The sequence below is a fragment of the Zalophus californianus genome, chromosome 4 (genome assembly GCF_009762305.2).
Source record: "Zalophus californianus isolate mZalCal1 chromosome 4, mZalCal1.pri.v2, whole genome shotgun sequence".
NCBI classification, from domain to species: Eukaryota; Metazoa; Chordata; class Mammalia; order Carnivora; family Otariidae; genus Zalophus; species Zalophus californianus.
Genome location: NC_045598.1, coordinates 11,405,450 through 11,431,098, shown reverse-complemented (window position 1 = coordinate 11,431,098; position 25,649 = coordinate 11,405,450). Strand labels below are relative to the sequence as shown.

General features: G+C 52.3%; 1 protein-coding gene across 1 annotated transcript in view; it reads right to left on the bottom strand.

Annotated features, from left to right (window-relative positions):
• PLEKHM2 (pleckstrin homology and RUN domain containing M2) overlaps positions 1 to 24,950 on the bottom strand; it is a 39,788-nt gene extending 14,838 nt beyond the window's left edge. Inside the window, exons 1-3 of the mRNA XM_027612096.2 lie at positions 24,828 to 24,950; positions 616 to 722; positions 116 to 225 (exon numbers count right to left, since the gene is read on the bottom strand). Of these exons, the coding sequence (XP_027467897.1) occupies positions 116 to 225; positions 616 to 722; positions 24,828 to 24,887 (277 nt within the window). The 5' untranslated portion in view covers positions 24,888 to 24,950. The remainder of the gene's footprint in view (positions 1 to 115; positions 226 to 615; positions 723 to 24,827) is intronic.
• Between the last annotated feature and the right edge of the window lie 699 nt (positions 24,951 to 25,649).

Here is a 25,649-nt window from a genome sequence, read left to right as displayed (position 1 = left end):
GCACCTGAATGCCCCTCTGCCGCGGGACAGCACAAGGGGATCAGCCTCCCAGGGCTGACCCTGAGGCCACACCTGAGCCCTGGGCCCCCCGCAGCATCGTCCTGGTGCTACTCACTGCGCCCCAGGTTGGTGGCCACGTGCTGCAGCACCTCGATCTGTTTGATGGCCTCTCTCCGGGTGAAATGCACCACGAGCACCCAGTAGCCAGATGAGAGGTCTTGCAGTCTGAGAAAACAGGACAGGAGATGCCATGACCTAAACGGGGCCACCCTGGGAAGCTGCAGTCAGCCGGCCCAGCAGCCTTCGTGTCGCTAATGAGCTCCAGGCTGAAGGCGATGGGCTCCCCGCAAGGCCCACAGGCAACCACTGCACCTTCACCCAGCGGCTCATCTGCCGCTATTTCTTCCCACAGCCGTTCATGCCTGCTCAGAGGCCATTTATGGGCCAGCTACAGACAGCCTGCAGTCTACCTGAGTGAGGCAAATCTCTTTCTGCCAAGAGAAAGCAGAAATAAAAGGCAGGCACGGCGGGGGACTTCTCTCTGGAGGCTCCTCGCGGGCTGGGCCGGGCCAGGCAGCGCCCTGGGGTCTTCTCCAGAGACCACCTCCACCTTACCCGTACAGCAGGGCGTGGTCCAGGTGCTCACACAGACGCTGCAGGACCTTGTCATGGTTCCGGATGGCAGGGGTCTCATCCTCACATGCAGCAAAGTAGCTCTGCAACTGAAAGGAAAAGGGACGCACCCGAAATGAGAAACAGATAAAGAGGAAGGCTATAGGAGATAGCTAAGACACCAGTCAAGGGGCGCCCGGCTGGCCCCCTCGGTGGAGCGCACGACGCTTGATCTCGGGGTTGTAGGTTCGAGCCCCACGCTGGATGTAGAGGTGACTTAAAAATAAAATCTTAACAAAAAATAAAAGAAAGCAAACCAGTCAAATGATAAATCCGTGGTGACCACCCGCTGCTTACCCCGCAGGCTCCAGAGGGCAAAGCTGCATCCTCAGAGCCCAGGCCCCGAGAGGCACCCAGTGCATGCTCTGCACAGTGACAGCTTGATGCTGGGAGGGACCCACCGTCCGTGTGTAGGTCTCAGGTGGTCCTGGGCTTCGAGTCAGGGCAGTGGAGCCACACCCCCCAGGGGCACTACATGAGGTATTATCTGTATAAATGTCCCCTGCTCCGGAGTTGTACAACATCCCCTGCTTGGAGCAGCTCCCCTGCACAAACTAAGGGCTGATGGACTGGGGCCCTGGCTCCAGAGGCTGACGTGGGGCCCTGGATTTGCCCGAGGACACGGACAAGGTTGGGCATGGGTTGGGGTCCAGGCCAGGCTCATGTCCAGCCCTACACCAAGAAGGACGCTTGTTTCCAGGCTGGGCAGATCAAAGGAAGGGGGCAGCAGGCGAGAGGAACTGCAGGGCTGAGCATGGGCTGAGCACGGGCTGAAGAAGGTGAGGGCAGCTTTCTCTGGTTAGTTAAAGCTTAGAAAGCAGGGCCCTTTTCAAGTAAAGCCCTAGGAGACAAGTCTTTCAAACCTCGTTTAGCCATATTCCAGCCCGCTGTTGCCCTTCTAATGGCCAGACGGGGGACAGACAGACAAGAAGAACACTCATCTCAGGTTTAAGCTTGGCACGGGACAAATGTGTTCTCAAGTGTTTTCTGGAGGCAGTGGTTGAGACGGCAGCAGCAAGCTACATCAACCACACCAACAAGCACGCGCTCCTGGCGAGCGGCCAACCATTCAGCACCCACAACAAAAATAGCCTCTCTTCCCTGTGGCCCAGGGTAAGCCCCGCAGCCCTGCTGGCCAGGGACAGACCCCAGTCCTGCGGGGTTGCCCTCCCTCCTGAGAGGCGCGCAAAACAGGCCCGGGAGGAAGGTTCCCAGAACCGAAAGAAAGCAACGAGCCTATGCCAGCCACCCAACTCCCACCCAGTGATGGCTGGAAGCTTGTCTTGCTCCCTTCAGTACTGAGAACCACCACACGGGTGTCCGGCCTTTTCTTCTTCTTCTGAGATCGGAGAGTCTTAGATGACAGAGCTGGCAGGATCTTTTGAGATCTGGCAAACTCCCTCATTAAGAAAGCAAAATGGACGTTCACCCATTTTCTTGATTATAAAAGTAGCCACACCCACCACAACACTGGAGAGACACGGAAAAGCTTTAAGATTTTGTTTATTTTATTTAAACAGAGAAGGGGGCTAAAACCAGTAGAAGTGAAGTTCTTCACGGTGAGTGTCAGCTTAAGTGAAGGGGAGCCAGAGCTGGGACTCAGACTCCTTTCTCGGGTCAAGAGACCTTTACAACCGTTAATCCAAAAACAACATTTGCTCACCATAAAAACTCAAGTAAGACAGAAGTGTGTATAAAGGATAAAGGCCTCCTGGCCCCCTGTTCCCCACTGTCAACAGCTCAGGTGTGTGTGTGTGTCCTCCCAATACGCTTCCTGCATACGCAGACTTAAAAAATTTTTTTAAAATGTGAAACCGGGTCATGCTATACTCATTGTTCCCAAACGTGCTTTTTCTTAACAATGTACAAAGCGTCTATTTCTGTACCATCACATACCGAGCGACTGCATTTTCTCAGTCCACACTGCACGCTGAAATAGGACATTGTCAGCTAATGGCCACTGTCTCTACTTCTTTGATGCCACACGATACCACAGTGAACATCCGTGGATCCCTGTGTGGGTATTTCTGAACGGTGAGTGCTTACAACGGACCCGCAGACCTTGATTTGCACTCCCACGGTGCCGGCTAACCCTGGACATAATTAGCCTAATTCTTGGCAGTCCAACTGGGGAAAAACAGTACCTAATTGTTTGGGGGTTTTTTTGTTTTTTTTTTTGTTTTTTTTAAGATTTTATTTTAAGTACTCTCTACGCCTAACGTGGGGCTGGGAACTTACAACCCCGAGATCAAGAGTCGCATGCTCCTCCAACTGCACCAGCCAGGTTCCCCCGGTACCTGATCATTCTAAATTGGATTTCTCTCAACACTAGTGCAGCTGAGCATTCTTTTTTTTTTTTTTTTAAAGATTTTATTTATTTATGAGAGAGAGAAAGAGAGAGAGAGCAGGGGGAGGGGAGGGGGGAGAAGCAGACTCCCCGCTGAGCAGGGAGCCCAATGCAGGGACCCGATCCCAGGACCCCAGGATCATGACCTGAGCTGAAGGCAGATGCTCAACCGACTGAGCCACCCAGGCGCCCCCAGCTGAACTTTTTTTTTTAAAGATTTTATTTATTTGACAGAGAGAGACACAGCGAGGGAGGGAACACAAACAGGGGGGAGTGGGAGAGGGAAAAGCAGACTCCCCGCCGAGGAGGGAGCCCGATGCGGGGCTCGATCCCAGGACCCCGGGATCATGACCTGAGCCGAAGGCAGACACTTAAGGATTGAGCCCCCCAGGTGCCCCCCGGCTGAACATTCTTATTAGCCATTCCTACCATTTCTATTTCTTTTCCTGTGAACGACCTGTTCAATCTGCTCGATCTTCTGTCTGCTCGCCTTTTTCCTGATAGTCTGTCATATCTCTTTGTTGGTGGAGGATTTAATCCTGTGTGTTGCTTTGAATTATTATTTTTGCCCCATGTCAACTGACCTTTAAGTTTTCCTTATGGTGTTTTTTATCCTATTGAGAAACTTCTACGTTTTAGGTAGTCAAATCTGTCAACCTTGCCCTTCACCGTTTCCTGTTTTCCCCAGTCTAATACTACAAAAGTACTTCTATCCCTCTATAGCTTTCGGACTTTTTTGGTTTCCTTTTTTGCGTTTAGACCTTTACTTTATATGTGGCATGAGGTAAGGATTGAGCCTTATTACTTTCTGGATGGAGAACTCATTCCCACATTTATTAACGGTCCCATACTGATTTGTGATTTCATATGCCACCTGTCCAGATTATTTTAATCAGCCCATTGCCTATTCCTGGGCCAGTCTCTGATTTTTATTATTTTTAAAAAGATTTTATTTATTTATTTGTCAGAGAGAGAGAGAGAGAGCATGAGCAGGGGAGCGGCAGGCAGAGGGAGAAGCAGGCTCCCCACTGAGCAAGGAGCCTGATGCAGGGCTTGACCCCAGGACCCCGGGATCTGACCTGAGCTGAGGGCAGACACTTAGCCGACTGAGCCACCCAGGCATTCCCAGTCTCTGATTTTTAATTATTTTCTTATTCATCATTTTCATATGGGCAGAACAAGTCCACCCCACCCTCCAACTATTCTTTTTCAAAACTGTTTTGACTATTCTGGCATAATCTTTTAGAATCAAATTTGGAGTAGAATTATACTGAGTCTAGGGATGATTTGGTGGGGAGAAACCGTATCTTTGTAAGTCTTCCCATCCAGGGACGTGGAATTTTCCCCCATTTATGCAGGTCTTCTTTTCTATCATTGGGCAAGTTTCACAGCCTTCTTTACGTAGGTCTCGCACATTGACTGCAAGGTGGGCTGCATACACACCCTTATACTATGATTTCGGGAACAGTCTGACAACCACAAAACCACTCCTGCAGAAAGTACAACAGAAAAGGCGTGTAACACGGTGGCAAAGAGTGGGGGCTGGGGGCAGGAAGCGGGGGTCCAAAGCTCGGCTGTGCTACGATGGAGCCGAGTACCTTTGGCAAACTGCTCAACCGTCTAAACTCTCATTTTTGCTCATCTGTAAAATGGGAGAGAGCTGAGCTGTCCAGTATAGCAGCCAGTAGCTAGCTTCACGGGACTAGTTACATTTAAATTAATTAAAATTAGACACAATTAACAATTCAGTTCTTCGGTGGCACTAGCTACATTTCAGAAGTTCCACAGCCCCATGTGGTGCGTGGCTACTGAACTGGACAGTGCAGATATAGAACATTTCCCTCCTTGTGGAAATTCTATTGGATGGTGCTAGTTTGGGGGATGGAATGATATAAAGCATGCAAAAGGCTTACCATACATCCTGGTAAGCAGCCAGCACTCAATAAATATTAGCCAAGCCTATAAAGAATAATGAACCATATTTTTTATTTTTTTAAAGCTTTCTTTATTTAGGGGCACCTGTGTAGCTCAATTGGTTAAGCGTCTGCCTTCAGCTCAGGTCATGATCCCAGGGTCCTGAGATCGAGCCCCGCTGAGCAGGGAGCCTGTTTCTCCCTCTCCCTCTGCCCCCTGCCTGGACCCTGCTTGCTCTCAAATAAATAAATAAAAATCTTTTAAAAAAAAGATTTATTTATTTGAGAGAGAGAGAGAGAGAGACTGTGAATGGGGGGAGGGGCAGAGGGAGAGAGAATCACAAGCAGACAACCCACTGAGCGCAGAGCCTGACACGGGACTCGATCCCATGACCCCAAGATCATGACCTGAGCCAAAATCAAGAGTCCAATGCCCAACCGGCTGAGCCACCCAGGCGCCCCAAACCCATATTCTTAGTCAAACCAATAACATAGCACTTGGCTAAACCTAACAGCACGTGCAAATAAGATATAAGGAAGTGCCCTGCTCTCGAGAACTACCATTCTGTTCACTGGTTCGCTAGCGGGGGCTCCAAAGCCTACTCTTTAAACACCTTCTTACAGCAGGTTGATAAAGATTTGCCATGATCTCAGGGGACTAGGTGTTCTCGAATCAGTGCTGCAGCCCAGCATGGTTCCTCAGAGGAGGAGGAGGAAGAACCAGTGCTGGAAGAACTTTAGGAGTTGTGTCCACAGCTTGAGCTCATACTTGGGGGGTTGGGTCAGCCAAGCGCGGACATAAAGGTAAACAGCAGGGGTATATTCTTCCCTTCACCGTGGAGAGGCCACAGCTGGTAGCCACTCACCGCACCAGTAAGATCAGCAGGCTCTGAAAGAACTGGGGAGTGGAAGGGAAGCAAACATCGCACAAACAAGGGCTCTGGGGCAACAGAATGTAGGGAATGAGGATAATGAACACAAGCCAGCCTGGAAGCACAGTTACCAGCCTAGGACTCTTCAGTTACGTGTGACACCTGTTGCTGGAACTCACACCAGGGTTTGACACCATCATTAAGTGACTGCTTATTCCAGGCACCAGGAAGCACAGAGTGGAGTAGAGTATGGATTCCGGCGTCAGACAACTTGGATTTGAACGTGGGCTCTGCTGCTGACTCACCGTGTGACACCGGGCAAGTGATTTCACCTCTCTAAACTCAGCATCCCCATCTGTGAAATGGGCTTAGTGATGGTATCCTCCCTATAGGCTGCTGTGAGGGCTCAGATACTATTTACACTGGTTTTATCAAAAGGACGATGACACACTTTACCAACACTGGGTAATCACCACAGCAATTGCATAAACTAGGTCACAGAGCTAGTAAGTGGCAGGGCCAGACTCTCAATCCAGGTCTTTCCACCTGGGCTCAAGATCCCCGAATGAATAATGTGTATATAATGTCATGCTCTGATCTAATTGCTGCAGGAGAACCCAAGAAAGAGAAGTGAGGTGTCTTTTTCAAGCCACAGAACTAACCTTTTTCACCACGGGGTAGAAATGAGCTCAGCGTCTTGCGCAGCAGCTCTTCTTCTTGGAAGATGGGCCAAGGAGAAATGCCAGGGCAACTTCTGTTTGAGAAGAAAGCTTGCCTCTGACCCTCGCCATCCCTCTGCCCCACACTGGCAACTTCCCAGTGGTGAGGAAGTATATTGTCTGGTTAACACAAGCCGCAGTTGCTCCAGGAGGAGACTTTTCCCACTTCTGGGGAGAAATTCATCCTGCTGATCAGATTCCCAAATAGTTTTGAGTATTTCCTTTCTGTCTGTGTAGGTTTGGGGGAAAGGTGGAAAATGTCAGAGCAGGGGCCAGCAAACTATGGCCAGTGGGTCTGCCTATTTTTGTAAATAAAGTTTTATTGGAACACAGGCATGTCATGTATTTCTGTATTATCTACAGCCGCCCTTTTTTTTTTTTTTTTAAGTAATCTCTACACCCAACGTAGGGCTTGAACTCATATCCCCAAGAGATCAAGAGTCACATACTCTTCCAACTGAGCCAACCTGGAGCACTTACTTACAGCTGCTTTTGCACTATGATGGCAGCACTGAGTAAGACACAAGAGAGACTATACGGCCCATGGAACCTAAAATGTTATCTGGCCCTTTACCAAAAAAGCTTGCTGAGCTTTGGTCTAGAGCCTTGAGTAGAGGTGGAAAGGAGTGCACACCTTGGCAGGTTGGGTTGAGAGGTGTCTCTTGCCCAAAGCTCAGTTCAGCAGTGGCCAGAGGGGAGGCTCAAGCCTTGAAGATTCATATATTTCAACAAATATCTACTGCGCAACTACTATATGTATATCAGATATTAATCTTTTTTTTAAGATTTTATTTATTTATTTGACAGAGAGAGACACAGCGAGAGCGCGAACACAAGCAGGGGGAGGGGAAGAGGGAGAAGCAGGCTTCCTGCTGAGCAGGGAGCCCAATGCGGGGCTCGATCCCAGGATCCTGGGATCATGACCTGAGCCGAAGGCAGACGCTTAACGACTGAACTACCCAGGCGCCCCTACCAGATACTAATCTTTTTTAAAATAATTTTTTATTGTTATGTTCATCACCATACATTACATCATTAGTTTTTGATGCAGTGTTCCATGATTCATTGTTTGTGCATAACACCCAGTGCTCCGCGCAGAACGTGCCCTCTTTAATACCCATCACCAGGCTAACCCATCCCCCCACCCCCCTCCCCTCTAGAACCCTCAGTTTGTTTCTCAGAGTCCATCGTCTCTCATGGTTCGTCTCCCCCTCCGACTTACTCCCCTTCATTCTTCCCCAGATACTAATCTTATACAGAAGTTCTTACCCTTGTAAAACTTACATCCTGGTGGCAGATGGAGATAACTATGTGCATATACATAATATCACGTTCAGGAGTAAAAATGTTATTTAAAAAACACAGGGTACAGGTAATCTGTTATAAATATGGGGTCTGAGAAGATCTCGCTGAGGAAATGACTGTTGAGGTATCTGGGGGAAGAGTTACTCTCATTAGAGGGACAGTAGGTACAAAGGTCCTGAGGCAGGGGCAACAGTAAGGAGACAGGTGTGACTGGAGCTCAGGAAGCGATGATGTGAGTGGTATGAGATGAGGTCGGAGGGCAGCCAAGGGCCACATCATGTGCATCGTGCAGGCCATAATAAGGACTTCATATTTCATTTCCAGTTTGATGGGAAATTATGGGGAGGTTGAGAACAGGGAATTATCATAGTTCAATATACATGCTATGAGGCTGCTCTAGCTTCTGTGTCATGTATACACAGACTGTGGGAAGCCACGGTAGGGGCAGGGAGACTGGCTGGGAGGCTATCACCAGTGCGGATGGACAGTGAGGCTTGGAGCTGGCTGTAGTGGTAGAAGTGGGAAAGGGTCAGGTTCAAGATCTCACGTGAAGGTGGTGCCCCAGGGATTTATTTATGGATGAGATGTGGGGTATGCAAGCAAGGAGGGTGCCAGGATGATTCTAAGCTTTTCCATCTGAGCAACTGCGGCGGGGCGGGGGGGGGGTTGTGCCATTTGCAGGTCAGGTGGAATTCTGCTCTGGACACAGTTAAGTTCAAAACACCCGTCAGACACCTAGATGGAGATGTCAAGGAGACAGCCCTATAAATGGGTCTGGAGCTCAGGGAGAGGTATTTAAAGCTGTGGAATCGGACGAGGTCAACCCTGGGAGTACAGGAAGCACAGCACCTGAGCACTGAGCCCGGGCACACCAATGTGAGACCGGGGGTCCTCACCCAGTCTGCATAGCAGAACCACTTGGGATAGAAGGAAAATAATCATGCCCAGGTGCCTTCTGAGATCAATTAAAGCAGAAACTCTGGAAGTGGAGCCCAGGGACCAGCATTTTTAAAAAACACTCTCCAGATAATTCTAATGCCCAGCCTGGGCTGAGAATCACTGCTTTAGACTGAGAAGGTACAGCTGAAGAGGCGGGTAGAAAATCCAGACAGTGTGTGCTCCGGAAGCCAAGTGAAGAAAGTGTCCAAAGGGAAGGAATGATCCCTTCTTCTTTTTTTAATTCTTAACTGATCTCCACACCCAACGTGGGGCTCAAACTCACGAACCTGAGATCAAGAGCACATGCTCCTCCAACTGATCCAGCCAGGTGCCCCAGGAATGATCCCTTCATCGGGGTCATATTCCCACAAAAAGGAAGGTGCTGGGAATCCCGATCAAGGCAACGTGAGTGGGGTGCTTGAGTGGCTCAGCAGGATGAGCATGACTCTTGGTTTCAGCTAGGGTCATGATCTCTGGGTCATGACCTCGAGCCCCATGCTCAGGGCAGATTCCGCTTGGGGCTCTTTCCCCCTCCCTCCCCCTCTGCTCCTTCCACTGCTTGCACGTGCATGCTCTCTCTCTCTCTCTCTCAAATCAATAAATTAAAAAACTTTTTTAAGGTGTAATAGTGGTATTAGGTTATGTGAGAAAAGAATCCTCACCTTTGAGCAATGTTTACTGAAAAATGTATGGATGTCTGGGATCTGCTTCAAAAATAAGAGGGCTACGGTTGACACAGACAGTCCCTGATATAAGAGCTGTGCATGGGACTTCAGTTCACCTTACCACCTACGATTAGTTGGAGGAGGGGGAAAGGGACGAGGGGGAGGGAGGGGGGGAGGGGAGGGGGAGGAGGGGGGGGGGGGGGAGGGAGGGGGGGGGGGGGGGGAGGGGGGAGGGGGGGGGGGGGGGGAGGGGGGAGGGGGGGGGAGGGGGGAGGGGAGGGAGGAGGGAGGGAGGGGAGGGGGGAGGGAGGAGGGGAGGGGGGGGGGGGGGAGGGGGGAGGGGAGGGGGGGAGGGGGGGAGGAGGGGGAGGGGGGAGGGAGGGGGGGGGAGGGGGGAGGGAGGGGGAGGAGGGGGGAGGGAGGGGAGGAGGGAGGGAGGGAGGGGGGGAGGGGGGGGGGGGGGAGGGAGGGGGGAGGGAGGGAGGGAGAGGAGGGAGGGAGGGGAGGGGGGGAGGGAGGGAGGGGAGGGGAGGAGGAGGGAGGGAGGGGGGAGGAGGGAGGGAGGGGGGGGAGGGAGGGAGGGGAGGAGGGAGGGAGGGAGGGGGGGGGGGGGGAGGGGGGGGAGGGGGGGGGAGGGGGAGGAGGGGGGGGAGGGAGGGAGGGGGGGGGAGGGGGGGGGGGAGGGAGGGAGGGGGGGGAGGGGAGGGAGGAGGGGGGGGGGGAGGGGGGGAGGGGAGGAGGGAGGGAGGGAGGGGGGAGGGGGAGGGGGAGGAGGGAGGAGGGGGAGGGAGGGGGAGAGGGAGGAGGGGGGAGGAGGGAGGGAGGGAGGGGAGGAGGGAGGGAGGAGGGGGGGGAGGGAGGAGGGAGGGGGGAGGGGGGGGGAGGGGGGAGGGGAGGAGGGAGGGAGGGGGGGAGGGAGGGGGAGGGAGGGGGGAGAGGGGAGGGAGGAGGGAGGGAGGGAGGGGGGAGGGAGGGAGGGGGAGGGGAGAGGGGGAGGGGAGGGGAGGGGAGGAGGGAGGGAGGGAGGGGAGGGGAGGGAGGGAGGGAGCAGAGACATTAATACAGAAAACTCCTTTGTCCAGTTCTGTCAAGAGTGGCAAGAAAATGGGAGTGGAGTGAAGGAGTCGAGTCCTTGAACAGGGACAGGATGGCACCCACTGCCCCAGGGGAGGGTGGCAGGGATGGGCGCCCAGATGCAGGTGGGCAGGTGTGCTCAAAGGCGGTAGGATGAACTATTCTCATCAGAAGGAAATTTTAAAATAAGCAAGGTCCTTAAAAATAGAGAACAAACTGAGGGTTGCTGGAGGGAGGTGGGTGGGGGAGGAGCTAGATGGCTGAAGGGCATTAAGGAGGGCACTTGTGATGAGCACTGCGGGGTGTATGTAAGTGATGGATCGCTGAATTCTACTCCTGAAACCAGTATCGCGCTGTATGTTAACTAACTAAAATTTAAATTAAAAAAAATAATAAAGGGGCGCCTGGGTGGCTCAGTCGGTTAGGCTTCTGCCTTCGGCTTGGGTCATGGTCTCGGAGTCCTGGGATCGAGCCCCACGTCAGGCTCCCTGCTCAGCGAGGAGCCTGCTTCTCCCTCTCTCTCTGCCTACTTGTGCTCTCTCTCGATCTCTCTGTCAAATGAGTAAGTAAATGAAATCTTTAAAAAAAAGATATTAAAAAAATAACAAATAAATAAAAACAAGCAAGGTCAGCTGAGAATGAAGAGAGGGATTAAGATTTAAAGTAATTTTTTTAAAGCCACGGTCTCCCTAAAGTCCTTTAAGGCAGGCATGTTCCCAGACCACACCCTGGGTCGGCTAAGCTACTCGCCTTTCCCCACTCCTGATTCTTGGGGTGTACTCAGGCACCAGTGCTGGGGAGTGCTGGGCTCAGCCCACTCACCCCCTCAAAGCCAGGAGGACGGCAGGCAGGCCCAGCACGCTGGGAAGACTGGCCACCACGAAGCCACGCCAGACCCCGTGGCTGCTGGGAAACGTGGGTGGCACACTCCAGCAAGCCAAGAAAGGCCTGACTCAGGACATTTTAATTAGGGTTAGTCCCACTCTCCACTCCGAGCTGCAGCCAGCCCTCTTTTGTCTTCTCTCTCCCTTACAGACCCATAACCAAGAGACAATTTCTAGTTCTGTGGTTGGTACCGAGAAATCCTTCCAGAACTGGTCCCTAATAGGTTAACTCAAAGGTGGCTATGAAAGATTATAAATGGCCAGAGGAAAATAAAGACCGTCACTGGGGCCCTTCCTTCTTTCTCCCTGGTCAGTCAACCTCAAGGGTGCTGTGATGCTGCCCAGCAAACAGACGGGAGGCCTGGACTCTTAACTGCTACCTGTTCACGGGCTGTACTGGGCAGGGCAGCGGGAGGGTCCCCACCCTTATATTTACAGAGCGGGATAAAAATACCTGCCCCAACAACGGTAAGGGGGTCCGCAGGGCGGGCCAGCCACAGGGTGGCAAACTGCCTGACCACTGGGGGCTCCCTCCCTGCTTGGCACACAGAGCACGCAGACCTAGCAAGTGGGAGCGACCGGCTCCCTGCAGACCAGGTATATTTAGACCACAGAATGTTTAGAACAGCCTCGCACTCCAGGTCCAGGAGGTGGAAATCCAAAGGCAGGGAAACCCCATGGAATGAAGGGTGGACTGCCACCTGCCCTCAAATCACCTCTTTTAGAGATGAAATCCACAATGGCCCTGGATGCAAGAGCTCAACTCAAACTCAGAGTCATCCTGAGTGGCATGGCCCCCGCAGGGCCACCGGTTCCCTAAGCTGCCTCTCCCCACTGCCCCTGCTGCTGCAGGTGCGCTCTGGGTGAGGGACGAGCCTTGTGTGCCTGCCTGGCCTTTGGAATTCTACTCATAGTGTGAGTCCTGTGGGGTCGAACTGGCCCTGTGGGCCTCATGGACGTTCGCTCTTCGTTCCAAGGCAGAAACTCGGAGGAGAGGCAGAGGTCAAGCCATGTGCTACCATTTATCACCTACCTTTGGGGTTGGGATGTCCCTAAACCTTGATGCCTGAACTCCCCGGGGAGGGGGACCCCACGATGGCTCATCCATAGCAGAGACCGCTGGAGAAGAGTCGGTGTGGTTAGAACTACCCAGATCCCCTCAGGGAGCCCACCAAAACAGGCCCCCACCCGGATCTTGCACTAGCATTGTGCATTGGCTTCTGGCACAGACTCGTGGATTTGAGGCCAGTGCTCATCATCCATCCCCTGCAAAATAAACAAGTAAGCAAACACACAAACAAGGCAGGCCAACCGGGGACTTTTAAGTCTTAGCAAAACTTCTTAAGAATAATAATGTCTGACCCAAGGACTAGAAGGCCTGGGCCAACAGCATCTCTGCAGAGAAGCTCCACTGGAATTGAAGATAAGCCTGGGGGGCGCCTGGGGGGCTCAGTCGTTAAGCGTCTGCCTTCGGCTCAGGTCATGATCCTGGAGTCCCGGGATCGAGCCCCACATCGGGCTCCCTGCTCGGCGGGAAGCCTGCTTCTCCCTCTCCCGCTCCCCCTGCTTGTGTTCCCTCTCTCGCTGTGTCTCTGTCAGATAAATAAATAAAATCTTAAAAAGAAAGAAGAAGAAGAAGATAAGCCTGGGACTGGCCAGCTGGAAGACTTTCAGAATCTAAGAGCAGAAGGGGCCCTAGAAATCGCCTAGTTACAAAGCGGAGTTTTCTGGGGTCTCCCCCATTGTTGGGGGGAGTCAGAGCGAGGCTATCAGTGAATGCAAGTTTGACTAAAAAAAAGGAAAAGGGGACGTCTGGGTGGCTCAGTCAGTTTAGTATCTGCCTTTGGATCACGTCATGATCCCAGGGCCCTGGGATGGAGTCCCGGGTCAGGCCTCTGCTCCGCGGGGAGCCTGCTTCTCCCTCGGCCTGCCGCTCCCCCTGCTTGTGCTCTCTGCCAAATAAATAAATAAAATCTTTTTAAAAAAATTAGAATGAAAATGAAAATAAGAAAAAAAAGAAAGAAAGTCTGACTACTGAATGTGCTGAAGATCAGAAAAATGATCTGATCCTTAGTTTGCTGGCAGGGAGACTGGGGCCCGGGGAGGTGAAGACACTCCCTGCCCCTCCTGTCTTTGTGCGGCTGTCCTTGCGCCTGACAGCACTGTTTTGGCCCCGGTGTGCTCAGACACCATGGAAGTGGCTGTTCCTGGAGGCCCTTCTGCTTCCATCCCCGGCTGGGGTACCTGCTGTAACCATCTGGGAAGTGCTCCTCCCCACGTCTTACTGAGGAGGGCCTTGGGCCATTTCCAGGGCTCTGCAGAAGGGGACCTGGGGTGTGGGGACAATGTGAGGGGCGTCCTAGTTACCTCCTTCCTAGACAACATTAGCGTGTTGACAGAGGCTTTGGCCCGCTGCGCGCCTGCCGCTCCAGCAACCCCAGGCACCTCAAGTGTTTCTGACTTACTCTCCTAATTTTATTTTATTTTCTTCTTATTTTTTAAGTAGGCTCCACACCCAGTGTGGAGCCCAACGTGGGGCTTGAACTCACGACCCTGAGATCAAGACCTGAGCTGAGATCAAGAGTCGTGGATGCTTAACCAACGGAGCCACCCAGGCGCCCCATGACTTAACTCTCCTAATTTTAAAATCCCTAACCCGAGATCCCACCCCACCTTAGCCTGAAAAGTATGGCATTCCTGAGGACAATCAGTTACTGTAGATTACAGAACCAGAGATCACTGCTACATAAGAACCAGAGATCCTGCAGCTCAGAAATGATCAGCCTGGTTTCTTGGTAGGCACGAAAAACACTGTCCATCTGTCAATTCCCCTGCCCGGGAAAGGCTCGTGCCCAGGCTGGGTGGCATCCTAGGGCTGACCGGCCCCATATGCAGAGTCACCATGCAGGGTGTGCTGTTTGTTTACCACGAGTCTGCATTGCTTCTTAAGCAACGTGAGTGAAATCAATGCTTCTTAACCATTTATTTGCTACTAAATACACCCAATTATAACGGCTTTCTTTCCCACCGCCCAAATCGTTACTCATTAGCCCCTTTGCTGGAGAGTTGGCACGCTCTCTGCTGTTTTGGCAGCCCTGCGGAAAGATGTGGGGGGGTGGGGAGGGAGAAAAAGCTAAAAAAAGCAGGTACTTGAATTATCCATGGATTTCATTTTTTTGTGTGTGTGCTTTCTTTGGGGTGTTGGAACAGTGATAGAAGGGGACAGGCCTAGTTGGGCACAGATCTTTTGGGCAATTTGATGGAATATGGTTTCCAAGAGCAGTTAAGTGCCTCTCCTTCCCGAAGAAGGAGTGTCCCAGCCCCAAGGTCCTGCGATTGTCCTGCCTCTGAACACGGCACAGGGCTTGACCTCTCATGGGGGGACAGAGGACTCCTTTCAAAGTGGGGATGAAAACGGCAGGAGTCTCTGCTAGGAGGTGGCTGGGCAAACACCAGAGCCCTAGAAGCCAACCAATGGCCTGAAAGAACAGGCAGCACCCACGACTCTAGGCCACACTTTTACCCCTGGGATGGAGGTGAGGCAGGCCCCGCTTTCTCAGTGCTCCGTGTTCAGCGGTGTGTGTGGCACTGGCAGGAAGAAGGGAGGTTTTCAAAGCCTCTTTCAGTCAGTCTTTCAGAGCCCGGGGAGCCTCACTGGTTCTGCATTCAGCTTTCACTTCCCCTCTCCTCAGCTGTATCTGCAACATGATCTCACGAATGCACCCCTCACCCGACAGCCATTTTGTTGCCATGGGAAATGTCATCAGGTCACTGTCTAAATCAAAATATTAGGTTTTGAGGACACTGGGGGGACCCCTGCTTCCACCCCCATGGTCCGTGCAATACAGCCAGACAGAGGCTAACAAGGTAAATACAGGGTCAGGAAGCATGACAACAACTCCATGGATGACACACTCATACGGGCCATCAGCAGACACGGGGGACAGCTGGGTGGACATCTATCCCGTTGTGATGTGTTGACTGTCTTCTCTCCCAGAGTACCAGCCGCAGGGGGTAGGGACTCGGGGGGTTCTGTTCACTGCTGGTTCCTAGTGACTGGAAGAGCGTCCAGCACATCACCATCACTCAGCAGATATTTGTCCAATGAACACGTGGTTTTAAGGAGGCCTGGCTGACGAGACTGACCCGAGAGGATGAATTATCTGTTACAGTTTCCAGACAAACATCATGGGGATGGAAAAGACCCAGAGAAATGAAAAGAGCAACAGCCAGCGACGTGGTTCAAATCCAGCTCTGTTCCTAATGAGCATCAGAATCCGGGGCAAGTTCCTTCTCCAAACCTCATTTCACTCAGGTATTAGATCGGGTTCATGGCCTATCCTGCAAGTGTGTTGTGAGCCTGACTCAGGAAATGTGTGTAACCAGCAGGTGCTGAAGAAACTCAATGTAGGGACTCCTCTGGTATTAGTACCCTGCTACGTCTCGTGCACTTGGCCTTTTCATGCCTCGGTAGTCTGTAACACCCAAAATAAAGAACCTAGGGCGAAAGTGTGAACAGAGGTTGGCTACTTACTAAAATTAACTTCGGAGATTTTTGTGGATTTCAAGGTTACACTAGTCCCTTCCTTGTTCTCATATATTACCGGGTTTCTTAGAATCTGTTAATTCCAACCCTTAAGCACAGTTACCCAGGGAGGAGAGGCGATTCTAGGACACCAGCACTCCCTCCCTCCCTCCCTCCCTTCTTTATCTGAGTAATCTCTATACCCAACATGGGGCTCAAGCTCATGACCCCAAGATCAAGAGTTGCATCTCCTATGACTGAGTCAGCCAGGTGCCCCTCATACTTCCTTATGTTTTTTTGAGAGAGAGAGCGTGCATGCATGAGTGTCAGGGAGGGGCAGAAGGAGAGAATCTCAAGCTGACTCCACACCTAGTGCACAGCCTGGTGCCAGGCTCGATTTCACGACCCTGAGATCATGCCTGGAGCTGAAATCAAGAGTTGGACGCTTAACCAACTGAGCCAGCCAGGTGCCCCTTTCCTTATGTTTCTATAATGCTTCTAAAGCACTCAAGAAAAGGGGGAAACGATAAATTACAAATACATAAACCAGGGGGAGAATGGTTGTGTGGCAGGACCAGCTGCTTTGTGAGCAAGATGGAGGAAGCGCTCTCGGGACCCTGGATGGTCACAATAACCAACAGACCAAGGACCTGAACTTTCAGCTCCAGCCAAAGGGACTCTCCCAGAAACTCTCCTTATTCTCCTGCCTCAAAGGGAAGTTCTAGGATGTTCCCGCCTTAAGCGAGCAGCCATAAGGACAGGGCTGGAAAGGAAAGTTCACACGCACCAACCAGCCCTGACGCCTCGTTCAGACTCCCCTGGAGGAGAGCCATGCGCCCAGATGTGGTTGCCCCCCCTGCACTGCAGGTCCCAAGCTCAGACCCCTGTTTCATGGTTTCTCAGCCAGGCCACCGGGAGAAGAGCCCCACGGTGCTCCTTGGACCTAAGGGCACCGCCAGCTTCAGCGGCATCATACTCTTGCCAGGGTAGTGCATCCCGATGCCCGAGGTGAGCACCAGAGACTCAAGCGGGGAGATCGGCCCACCCGAGAGCCCCATGGTACCTCCAAGTGCCAACCTTCTTCCCACAACATTAACGCTCCAAACACCACTCCTTTCTTTCCACGTTCCAACCTGCCTTTTTTTAATTTTTTATTTGTTTTATTTATTTATTTGACAGAGAGAGGCACAGCGAGAGAGGAGACACAAGCAGGGGGAGTGGGAGAGGGAGAAGCAGGCTTCCCGCTGAGTTGGGAGCCCGATGTGGGGCTCGATCCCAGGACCCTGGGACCATGACCTGAGCCAAAGGCAGACGCTTAACGACTGAGCCACCCAGGCGTCCCCCACGTTCCAACCTGCCTTGACCACTCTACGTTAGCTTTCAGACCAAGCATGTTTTTCAGCTAGCAGCAGATTTTCAGTTTTGCTGGCGACTTCTTGTCACAGTGGGCTCCAGCTGGATGAGCTCTGAGGGGGACCCGCAGGAATCACCAGTGCTCCGACTGAACTCGAGAGTTAACTGTACCGCAGAGCGCCTAGAGACACAGCGACAGCCCACCCCACGGTGTGTGTTGGGGGGGGGGGGGCTTGCTGCCGCCAGAGCGCCACCTGCTTCTGTCCAAGCCCAGGTGCAGGTGAGTTTGTGCCCGGCCCCCAGTCGTCAAACAGGACTTTCAGTCTGGACGGGCCTCATGCTAGAGCCAAGCCACAGAGAAAGAGAGGGGCCAGGGCCAGATGGGGACAGACGGATGGACCCACAGTGTCACAAGGCTTCAAACAGAAACCTAACGTTGTAAAAGGAAAACCATGTCCTAAAATTGAATGGGCAGGCCTCTGAAAAGACAGTTACGGCTTCTCTCCTAGTATCTCATGCTGGACCTGGGTGGGATCACCCATAGGATAGGGTCAGGTGCACGCTCCTGTGCTTCCTGGTTGGGGCCTTCGGGTCCCTGGTGTCCCCCAGTGGAAAGCCTCTATTCTGTGAGAGAGGAAAGGAGCTCAGACTAGTTACTGCCAACATTAGGCACAAGGCTGGGGGAGAGGAAGCGAAGGAGAAGCAATCCTGACCCATAGCACTTCAGTTTATAAATGTGTGCATAGGTATTGTTTTCTTTAGCGTGCTGCCCCAGTGACTCAGGTCACTGGGGGTTTTCAGAACTCTTAAGGCTTTTATTTATTTATTTATTTATTTATTTATTTATTTATTTATTTATTAAGTTTTTATTTATTTTTGACAGAGAGAGAGCTAGCACAGGCAAGGGGAGTGGCAGGCAGAGGGAGAGGGAGAAGCAGGCTCCCCATGGAGCAGGGAGCCGATGCGGGGCTCGATCCAGGACCCCGGGATCATGACCTGAGCTAAAGGCAGACACTTAACCACTGAGCCACCCAGGCGCCCCACTCTTAAGACTTTTTTTTTTTTTAAAGATTTGTTTATTATTTATTTTGAGAGAGTGAGAATGAGAGAGAGAGAGCACATGAGAGGGGGGAGGGTCAGAGGGAGAAGCAGACTCCCCGCTGAGCAGGGAGCCCGATGGCGGGACTCGATCCCGGGACTTGATCCCGGGACTCCAGGATCATGACCTGAGCCGAAGGCAGTCGCTTAACCAACGAGCCACCCAGGCGCCCCCCACTCTTAAGACTTTTAAACTCAAGGGTTTTTCCATGAAGTCAGAGAGCACAAAAACTATTGAAACCCAATGGTTAATATACTTCCTACATATATATAAATACAAGGACCTCTCTAGAAATCAGCTGCCCTAGCGAATTTTTAATGAGCTGGCCGACCTAACCGATCTCAGGGATGGGAAAAGCGGGGGCGGGGTGCCCACCACCCTTGCCAGTCTCTTCAGCCACACCCACAGGCTAGGCTGAACAACACAGCTACAAGCCCCTTCGTCAGTGTGAGCAGACCCCGACCAGGAGACCCCTGCTCGGGGTCCCTGGCTGGAAACAGAACCTCACTCAGGGCCTAAGCTGATGGGGCAGCACGTCTGTGCTGGGCAGGAGACCCAGGTGAGGGGAAGTTGTTGTCCTGACCCAGGAACATTCATTCCCTGGATGGTTACTTTATCAAAATCCAGGGGCACCTGAGAGGCTCAGTCTATTAAGTGTCTGCCTTTGGCTCAGGTCATGATCCCAGGGTCCTGGGATGGAGCCCTGCGTTGTCGGGCTCCCCACTCAGCGGGGAGTCTGCTTGCCCCTCCCCCGGCTCATGATCTCTCCCTCTCTCAAACAAAATCTTAAAAAATAAATAAAATAAAATCCACTTATTTACCTTGTTTAAGGACAGCCAAATTGGAGCTGAGGAGACAGAGAACAGAGGCCCCTTACTTTTTATTTTACACATTTCTGAGCTCTCTGTGTGCTTTTTAAAAACAACTACTCATTTTTTTTTAAGATTATTTATTTGACAGGGAGAGAGAGAGCACAAGCAGGGGGAGCAACAGACAGCGGGAGAGGGAGAAGCAGACTCACTGCTGAGCGCGGAGCCCGATGCGGGGCTCGATCCCAGGACACCAAGATCATGACCCGAGCCTAAGGCAGACACTTAACCGACTGAGCCACCCAGGCGCCCCACAACTCCTCATTTTCTTAGAATACCGCTTCATTCTCCTACCCTAGTCAGTGTCCTTTGTTGGATGCAACATCACCTCCTTAGTCTTCTCTGGTCACCTCCTCTACATAGCAATCTCCCCTGCCAATTCTCTATTACAGTATCCTGCCATTAGAATGCCTTCGTATCACTAATCATGATCTGAAATCACCTTTGTACTGGTTTATCATCCCTTGTCTCTCTCACTGAAATATCCACTCCATGAGGGCAGGGATCTGATCTGCCTTGTCACGACTACCCCTACCCTCCTAGGGCCTAGGACAGCAGGGACATATGCGTGGGGGGGGGGGGGCGCTCCATGAATATTTTTGAAAAATGAAACACATGGACATGTGATGGGATTTACCAATGTCCAAATTCATTCCACAAGCCTGATATAATACACAAAACCACAGTTGCCATAGAGATTTGATTACCTGTAGGACCAGTCACACCAGTTTCTCTGAAGGTGACCTGCAGCCTGCCCTGATGACTGTAGCCTACCCACACCCCCCCTTTTTTTTAAGATTTTATTTATTTATTTGACAGAGGGAGATAGCAAGAAGGGAACACAAGTAGGGGGAGTGGGAGAGGGAGAAGCAGGCTCCCCCAGGAGCAGGGAGCCCGATCTGGGGCTCCATCCCAGGACCCCGGGATCATGACCTGAACCGAAAGCAGCTGGTTAACCAACTGAGCCACCCAGGCGCCCAGATGAGGACTTCTTATGCACGCAGGCAGGCACATATCCAAAGTACGGCCTGCTAAATGCAGCCTGCCTTTGTAAGTAAAGGTTTATGGGAGCACAGCCGCTCTCCTATTTGGATGGATTGGAGCTACAAGGGTAGCAGTGAGTAGCTGCAACAGAGACCATATGGGCTGAAAACTACCCGGCATTTTATGAAAAGGTCTGACAAACCCTGAGCCTGAAGAAACCGAGAGGAGGCGTCTGAGGCTTTGACTGCAGAGTTCACATAGGCACCGGCCTGGCGGTAACCATAGCTGGTGTTTCATCCGGGCCTGGTCTTGAGCTATATACTGTGCTAAGTGCTTGGAGTGTGTTATGTCCTGTGATTTCATTCTCATGACATCATTATCAGTAAGTTCTGACGGCAGAGGCTGCTGGAGGCCCAGTTCTTTGCCAGGGTCAGAAAGGTCAGTGACACAGGCAGAATTCAAAGCCAGACTCAGGTCTGTGCCCCCCGGAAACCTGCACCTGCACCCACTATGTTCTACAGCCTCCATGCAACGCGTTTTCCAGCTACATCCAGCAGAACCCTGAGCACGCTAAAGACTGGTCTGTCTCCTCAGAAGACCGCCGGGGTGTCCCCACGTTCTCGGGGGTGTTTCAGCCGTTCCTTCTATCTGCAATGGCTACTTTTTCTCTTTCTTGGTAGAAACCAATTTGTCAAGCCTCAGTTAAGCCCTCCTTCCCTGGGGGCTTCTCCTTGCTCTAGTGATTTTTTTTTTTTTTAAGATTTCATTTATTTATTTGAGAGAGAAAGAGAGAGAGAGCACAGAGGAGAGGGAGAGGGAGAAGCAGGGAGCCCCAAGTGGTGATTTTAGAGCCCCACTCTAGTGATTTTTTTAAATTCTCCCTCCAACCATCATACAAACTGTTGGGGGACAGAGGCTGCTTCTTACTCATACTGCACATGTATGCATCAAACACGCTCCTCAAAAACAAAATAGAACTCTCATGAAAACCACTGCCTTGGGGCGCCTGAGTGGCTCAGTTGGTTAAGCGTCTGCCTTTGGCTCAGGTCATGATCCCGGGGTCCTGGGATCGAGCCCTGTATCGGGCTCCCTGCTCAGTGGGGAGCCTGCTTCTCCCTCTCCCTCTGCCCCTCCCCCTGCTTGTGCACGCTCTCTCTCTCTCTCTCTCTGTCAAATAAATAAATAAATAAAATCTTAAAAAAAAAAAAAGAAAGAAAAGAAAACCATTGCCTTCCCTCCCCTGGAGAACATACTATATAGTAGAACCACATGCCAATTCAAAATGCCAACACTGTCTTTGACTTGGACAGCTCTTTAACTATTAACAAATCAGCAACCGCAGGCTTTATTATCTGCCCCTGGGATGTTTCTGCCTCCTCTCCCTTTCTAGAACCTATGGAACTTGCTTTTCATGTAACAGTGCTATTAAACTCTCCAATTCTCTCGAACCCCCTGAACCCCGCCTTCATATCAAAAACACAGGTTCCCCTGGATCCAGGTGGGCTAACAGCCCTGTCACCTCTCCGGGGTCACAGTGCATGCTCCTCATCACAAAACCTGTGAAAATGGCTGAACTCAACAAGACTCCTTGGGAGAGTGGTTATGCTTGGGCGTGTAGTTTCTGGGAGGGGGACAAGGGGGGCTTTTGGATGATGGTTATGTTCTGTTTCTCAATCTAGGTGCTGGATGTGTGCATATGTTCACTTTGTGAGAACTCATACACTTAGGAGTGTAAGTATATTCTATTTTCTGTAAGTATGTTCTATTTCAATAAAAAGTTCTAAAATACCCTTTGCCAGGGCACCTGGGTGGCTCCAGTTGGTTAAGTGTCCGACTCTTGGTTTTGCCTTAGGTCATGCTCTCAGGGTCGTGGGATCAAGCCCCACATGGGGCTCTTCACTGGGCGTGGGGCCTGCTTGAGATTCTCTCTCTCCTCTCCTTCTGCCCCTCCCCCTGCATGCTCTCGCTCTTTCTCTAAAAGTAAATACATCTTTAAAATACCCTTTGCAAACACAGTAATACACAATGGATCTTTTTTTTTTTTGCAGAAATACACATCTAATTTTCTTCAGGGAACAACCTTCTAAAAGGATCGGCAAGACCATTTTACTAGCAGAAGGATGAATGAAAGAAGAAAAGGCAAAGCAACTCTCAAGGCGCTAAATAACAAATTTAGGTGAGACTGGTGTTCAAGGACAAATGTGACCCCAAGCCTGCTAGCCCTCAACACCTATGGCTGTAGCCCATCCAATTCCTATTAGGAGCAGATACTCTGATTCAGAAAACCAAATGCACTTCATGATGCAAGAATATAAAACAGTTCCCTGAAACACAGTATACAAAGAAAGTGGGTAACAAGTCCAAATGATGTTGTATTAACAACCCTTAGGTAGTGAGGCACTTAGCCATCTTCAGAACCCTGTAGAAGTGAGGAACTGGTTCTCCCACACACAGAAAAAGCTACCACTTGTGCTATGGACTGAATGTGTCCCTCCCCTCAAATTCGTAGGCTGAAATCCTACCCCAGGGTGTTGGTATTAGGAGATGGGGCCTTTGGGAGGTGCTGAGGTCACGAGGGTGGAGCCCTCACGCTAGGGATTAATGCCCTAATAAAAGAGCTCCAGGAGAGGTCCCCTCTGTTTCCCCGATGTGAGGACTCAGGGGAAGTAAGCAGTCTGCAACAGGAAGAGGGCCCTCATCAGAACCCAACCAGGCTGGTCCCCTATTTTCAGGCTTCCAGCATTCGGAACTGTGACAAATAAATACCTGCTGTTTATAAGCCACCCAGTCCATGGAAGCTCGTTAGAGCAGCCCGAACAGACTCGGACAACTTAACTAAGACTGGGTGGAGCGCCCTGCTCAACATTCTTTATGTGCTCTCGTTAAATTTTCACAACCCTAATTTTATCCCTGCTTTTATAGATGAGAAAAATGAGGCGTAGAAAGGTTAAGGAAACTACCTAAGGTTAGAAGGTTACTAATTTCCAGGGCATGCAGCCACGCTCCAGAATCCATGTTCTTAACCATGATGCTAGAGTCATGCCTTTGGTTGTGAGGCACCCAGCGACGGGTTTCCAGTTGCTAGTGTGGGACTTCTATCTTCCGGCATGCATTACAGCTCAATAAAACTGTGCTTGTCCGACACGTACGATTACAAGAATCTTGACAAGCACACCCAACTCTTTCATAAATGGCATCCTGATTTACAGAGTGAATCTCTGTCTTGAAAAGATTCATGCTTACACAAATGACAGTGTCCATGTCTACCCACTATCTACCAGAACTTTCCCCATTTACATGTTGGAAATCCAGAGACAAAGTGCTTGGCCTACCTGAAGCCATTATCAGCCCAGATTAGATTAGAAGCGTCAGCAGTCTCCCTTTCTCTTCCATTATGAAAGATCTATCGCTTTTTAACAAAGCATTTGCTTATCCTGAACTCCTTGAGTAAGCAAAACCCATACCCCAATTGCATCAGCAAAGCTCAGGAAAAGTAAATAAACAAAACTTTTGTCCCATGTCTGCAAAGTTACTTTTAGTTGGGCTTTTAGAAGAACATTTCAGTAAGATCATTTTGGATCTACTTTTAAGCCACATCGATCTCAGTGAAAGGTAAAACTGCTCAGCCTGTGTTACTTCTGAGAAATTTAAGCGTGTGTGTGGGGGGGGGCAACTGTTTTAAATATAATAGTTGATTTAATGAATTCTCTTCATCTTGGTTTGTTGAATTAAAATAATCTGATGACCCTTTCCTCCCCCACTAAATCATTACCAGTTTCTAAAACTGTATCAGGGGAGCCAGGAATTCAAATGGGGGGATATGTATATATATTCACCGCACATATATATATATATATGTATATGTGTGTGTGTGTGTGTGTGTGTATATATATATATATATATTATTCACCGCATTCCTCAAATGACTGTCAATCCTGGTTTGGTTTTAAGAAAATAGGACCCTTTTCCAGAGAAGCTGACTTCCTCACACATACAGTGACATACCCTTAATAGGCAGTATTTTTTCTACCTGGAACTGGGACAATGATGTCTACTGCAGGGAGCCCCAGACAGCAGGGTGTCTGTGTGCCACCAAGTTCCATGTGTCACCACCCAACTGCAGTCCCCGGGCACTTGGGGTTCTCAAAGCCCTGAAAAGAGCCGCTCCTCCCACTGCCATCCTTGAGCAAGACCATGCAGGGAACTTCCCGGGGTCAGAGGCGGCGTCCCCTAGAACCCGGAGAAGCGGAGGCTGCTTATGCCCGGCCTCCGCGCCCCGAAGGGGCTCCGGGTCGCGGCCCCACGGAGTGACGCAGGGCCCCCCCGCCGGCCCCGGGGAGCTCCGGGGATGCTGACCTCAACTTTGTTCTTTACAAACAGCTCGGAGGCCGCGGCGCTCACGTGAGCCGCCCCGCTTCCCCCGCAGCGGCCCCTGGCCCCCGGGGTCGCGGAGGGGAAGGGCGGTGTTCCCGAGCTCCGGGGGCGGGAGGGACTCCCTGGCCCCGGCGAGCGACCCGCGGCGGGGGAAGGAGAGAGGAGGGGGCGCCGGATGGGCCGGGGGGCTGGGTGGGGGCGGTCCGGCCGCGGGGAGAGCAGGCCACGCTCACCTTCTTCACCGACAGCGAGATGTTCTCCAGGATCCGGTCCTTCACCTCCCGCGGCTCCATGGCGGCGCCGCCGCCGCCGCCGCCGCCGCCGCCGCCCCGCCGCCGCCGCTTCCCGCGCCGGGGGCCCGGGGCCGCCGCCAACCGCTGCCGCCGGCCGTGCGGGGGCTCCGTCGTGCCGGCCGCGGGGCCCGGCGCCCGCCGCCCGGCCCTCGCCTCGCCCGGCCCCTCGCTCCGCCGCGGCGCGGCGGCTCCGGAGCGCGACCGGCGGGGAAGAGGCCGCGGGCTGTGCGCGGCGGTGGCGGCGGCGGCGGCGGCGGCGGCGGCGGCAGCGGCGGCAGGAACTGATGTCAGGCGGGGCGGCGCCAAGGCCGGCGGTCGGGCTGGGCCGCCGGCGCCCGGACCCCCGCCGGACCTCCGGCTCCCGTCCCCGGGCCCCCCGGCGCCCGTCGGCCCCCAGCCCCTGCGGCCGGGGACCCCGGACACCCCCGCAGACCCGGGGCCGCCGAGCCCCAGCCCTTGTCGGCTCACAGCCCCTCGGGCCGCGGGCCGCGGAAACCCCCTCGGCCCGCAGACCTCACGGACCCCCAGATCCCCGCGGACCTCGGGCCCTTTCCGCTGCCCGTGCCAGCCCACAGACCCAGGTCTCCCGAGCCTCCTCAGCGACCCCGAGCCCCTCCACCCACTCCGGCCGGGGACCTCGGAGGCCCCCACAGATCTCAGGGATCCGGAGAGGCCGCCGCCCCCGCCGGGCAGAGACATCCCCTCAGCCCACAGAGCCCACCTGTACCTTCCCTTTCCTTGGCCCAGAGGCCCTTGCCATGC